The sequence below is a fragment of the Lipotes vexillifer genome, unplaced genomic scaffold (genome assembly GCF_000442215.2).
Source record: "Lipotes vexillifer unplaced genomic scaffold, Lipotes_vexillifer_v1.1 scaffold584, whole genome shotgun sequence".
NCBI classification, from domain to species: domain Eukaryota; kingdom Metazoa; phylum Chordata; class Mammalia; order Artiodactyla; family Lipotidae; genus Lipotes; species Lipotes vexillifer.
In genome coordinates, this window is record NW_006783036.1 from 3,822,506 (window position 1) to 3,825,235 (window position 2,730).

At 64.0% G+C, this 2,730-nt stretch overlaps 1 protein-coding gene across 4 annotated transcripts in view; it reads right to left on the reverse strand.

The window, feature by feature from the left end:
* The window catches only part of DLK1 (delta like non-canonical Notch ligand 1), an 8,203-nt gene extending 5,484 nt beyond the window's left edge, over positions 1-2,719 (reverse strand). Inside the window, exons 1-3 of one of the 4 annotated variants that reach the window (XM_007455632.1) lie at positions 2,458-2,672; positions 1,185-1,248; positions 542-672 (exon numbers count right to left, since the gene is read on the reverse strand). In XM_007455632.1, coding sequence (XP_007455694.1) covers positions 542-672; positions 1,185-1,248; positions 2,458-2,524 — 262 coding nt within the window. In that variant the 5' untranslated portion in view covers positions 2,525-2,672. Of the gene's footprint in view, positions 1-541; positions 673-1,184; positions 1,249-2,457 lie in introns of all 4 variants that reach the window. The other 3 variants (XM_007455630.1, XM_007455633.1, XM_007455631.1) reach the window with 3 other exon arrangements.
* Between the last annotated feature and the right edge of the window lie 11 nt (positions 2,720-2,730).

The following is a 2,730-nucleotide window of genomic DNA, read 5'->3' on the forward strand; positions in this document are numbered from 1 at the left end:
CCCCCCCCCCCCCCGCCTCCCCTTACACTTGACCTCTCCCAGCACAGCCCCCGGCCCTGTCCCAGTGGCCCTGACTCAGCTCCCGCTGCCCCCAGCACTCAGCACCCAGCACCCCTCCCCACGTCTGTCTGCTTGCTGCTGAACAGCCTGGCGGGTGAATTTCATGGAGTCTTGGCTCTGCGACCCCCTGAGTCCTTTCCCCTCTCAGAGCTTCAGTGCCCCGAACAGATTTCTCGAGGCTGTGGTCCCCACCCTCTCAGCTTCGTGTGGCGTGTTTGTGACTCTTTATTCAACTGGCAGCCCCCCTACCCCAGTGCCTTCCCTGGTGCTGGGTGCTGGCAGTGCAGAAGGGAGCAAAATTAAGTCCCTACCTGTGAGGAGGCTCCCAGCACCAGCAGGAAGTGTATAAACAGAACATTACCATACAGAGCGCTGGGTGTGTTGGGCTAAGGCGAGAGGGGGAGGGGCGGCAGCCACGGGGCTGGGAGGAGGTGGCTGGGGGCAGGGGGCCGGGGCCGGGGTGGGCAGGACAGGTGCCAACCTAGGTCGCAGAGATGTCCATCCCAGCCGTCCTTGCAAATGCACTGCCAGGGCTCCACACAGAGTCCATTAACACAGCCGGGAAAGGTCACGCACTGGTCACACAGGGGACCCTGCCAGCCAGGCTGGCACCTGCGGGGGTTAGGGAAGAAAGGTGGGGACGTATGAGGGGGGGCAGGGATGGAGAAGGGGCTCCGGTTGCTTTCTGTGGAACCAAGAGCCCTCGCGGGTCTCTGCCCAGTGCCAGGCCGGTGGGTCCCAGGAAACCAATACCAGTCACCTGAATGGAAAAGCTTAAACAGGAGACCATCTGGGGAGCAGGCAGAGGGGTCCCTGAGAGCCAGAGGAAGAGCTGCGTTTTGCCGCAGTGGCCTGCAGTGGTGTCACCTGCAAGAGGCTCTCCCGCCACCCACCCCTCTGAGAAAGCCGTCCTGTCCCCGCCACCGCTCCCAGCATCCCCCGCCTCCCTGTCCTCTTGTCCCCCTCACCCCCACCCCACGTCACTGGTTTCCTGCGGGGGCGAGGAAGCTGTTTGCTGCAGTCCAGGGGCCAAGCCCTCCCCGTTTTTTCTGCCTGACATCATGACTCCCCAGAATTCTGCCCTGGCCCTCCAACACGCTGCCTCTGGGGAGCCGCTCCATTACCTGCAAACATTGTCATCCTCGCAGAATCCATTTTGCGGGTGGCAGGCCGGGAAGCATTCAGCTCCTGAGGCACAAGAAAGGTTACACCATTCACCCCACGAGGCCCTACAGGCTGTGGCAGAGGCCACCGACGGCCTCCCAGGAGGCAGCCTCCGACCCTCTGTGGCCCTACCCACTGGGCACACAGTAGGCACTTCATCCCAACCCACTTAGGAGAAAAATCTCTGCATGTCCCTGGTTATGGAGTGACCACAGCCCACTGCCTAGCTCCTAGGACCAGGTCAGACACCCAGTGTCCCTCAAAGAAATTACAGGGGCCAAATCCTAAATGCAGGAATGAGGAGACAGTGAACGAGAACGGAAAGATTTTGACCCCTGGGCACTCGGCCAAACCCTCACTTTTGCCAAGTGAGCTAAAGGCAAGGGGGGGCGGGGCCAGATTTTGAGGTATTCAGCTCCGGGGAAGCCCAGACAGGTTCACCTGGAGAGCTCACAGGTAAGGCGTCTGGAGTTTTTTAAAGGTTAATCCCAGTTAAGCCAGGCACCCAGGTCAAACTCTCAATTTTCCCCACACCAGGCTCTTCATACTAAAAAGACGAACAAGGGTTTTGCGGAAAAGACCATACTTCTGACACTACTTAGAGATTCTGACACTTTAGTAGGCACCTACTGTGTGCAGTGCCTGTAACTCCCGCCAGCTTTTCCGACAGGACCCCCGTCACCACTGGTGCAGCGGGCTGGGAGACCCTGCGGGAAGGGGGCAACTCTCTCGCTGTCAGAGACATATGGCCGCCACAGACAGGAGTGTCGCAGCCCCTCACCTAGACAAACGCCACGCAGGAGGGGCTCGGGCTGGGCTCCCAGCTGGCAATTTGAGGCGACGACGGCAAAGTTACCCCCCCACAGGCCTGTTCCCGAACGCACACGCAGGAACCCCCCAAAGTTGAACCCCAGAGCATTTTCACAGAGGGCTCCCCCGCATCACCTCGTTTCTCCATACCTCCTCTCTGCACACCGACACCCTGCGAGCGCCACTTCTGCGGGGCGGGAAGGGGCCGGGGTCCCACAGCTCCCCCGCCCCCGGGGACCCCAGGGCCGGGCTTGGCATGCGAAGGTGGCAGGGAGGACCAGGCAGGCGCGGCGCGGGGCTTAGGATTAGGCGGGACGGGCGGAAGTCGGGGCGCGTGGGACGGGGCGCGCGGGGCACGGTGGCCGGGGGGGGCGTCGCAGGCTTCCCCAGAGGGGGCGCGAGCCAGACCGCCGGGGGGCTCACCATGGGCACTGCGGCCGAAGGCCAGCAGGAGCAAGAGGACGGGCAGGAGGGCTGCGGTCGCGGTCATCGCGGGGCGGCCGGGGTCGCGGTCCCGGGAGCGGCGCGGGCGCGGGTCCGGCTCCGGGCGCCGCGCTGGGCTTCTGGTTGCGGACGCGGAAGGGGGCGCGGGCGCGCGGCGAGGGGAAAGCCAGGGCTGCACCGGGCTGCGCGCTGCGCTCTCCGCTGCCGCCGCCGAGCTGCCGCCGCCGCCGCGCGCGCCGCCCTTTTCGTACC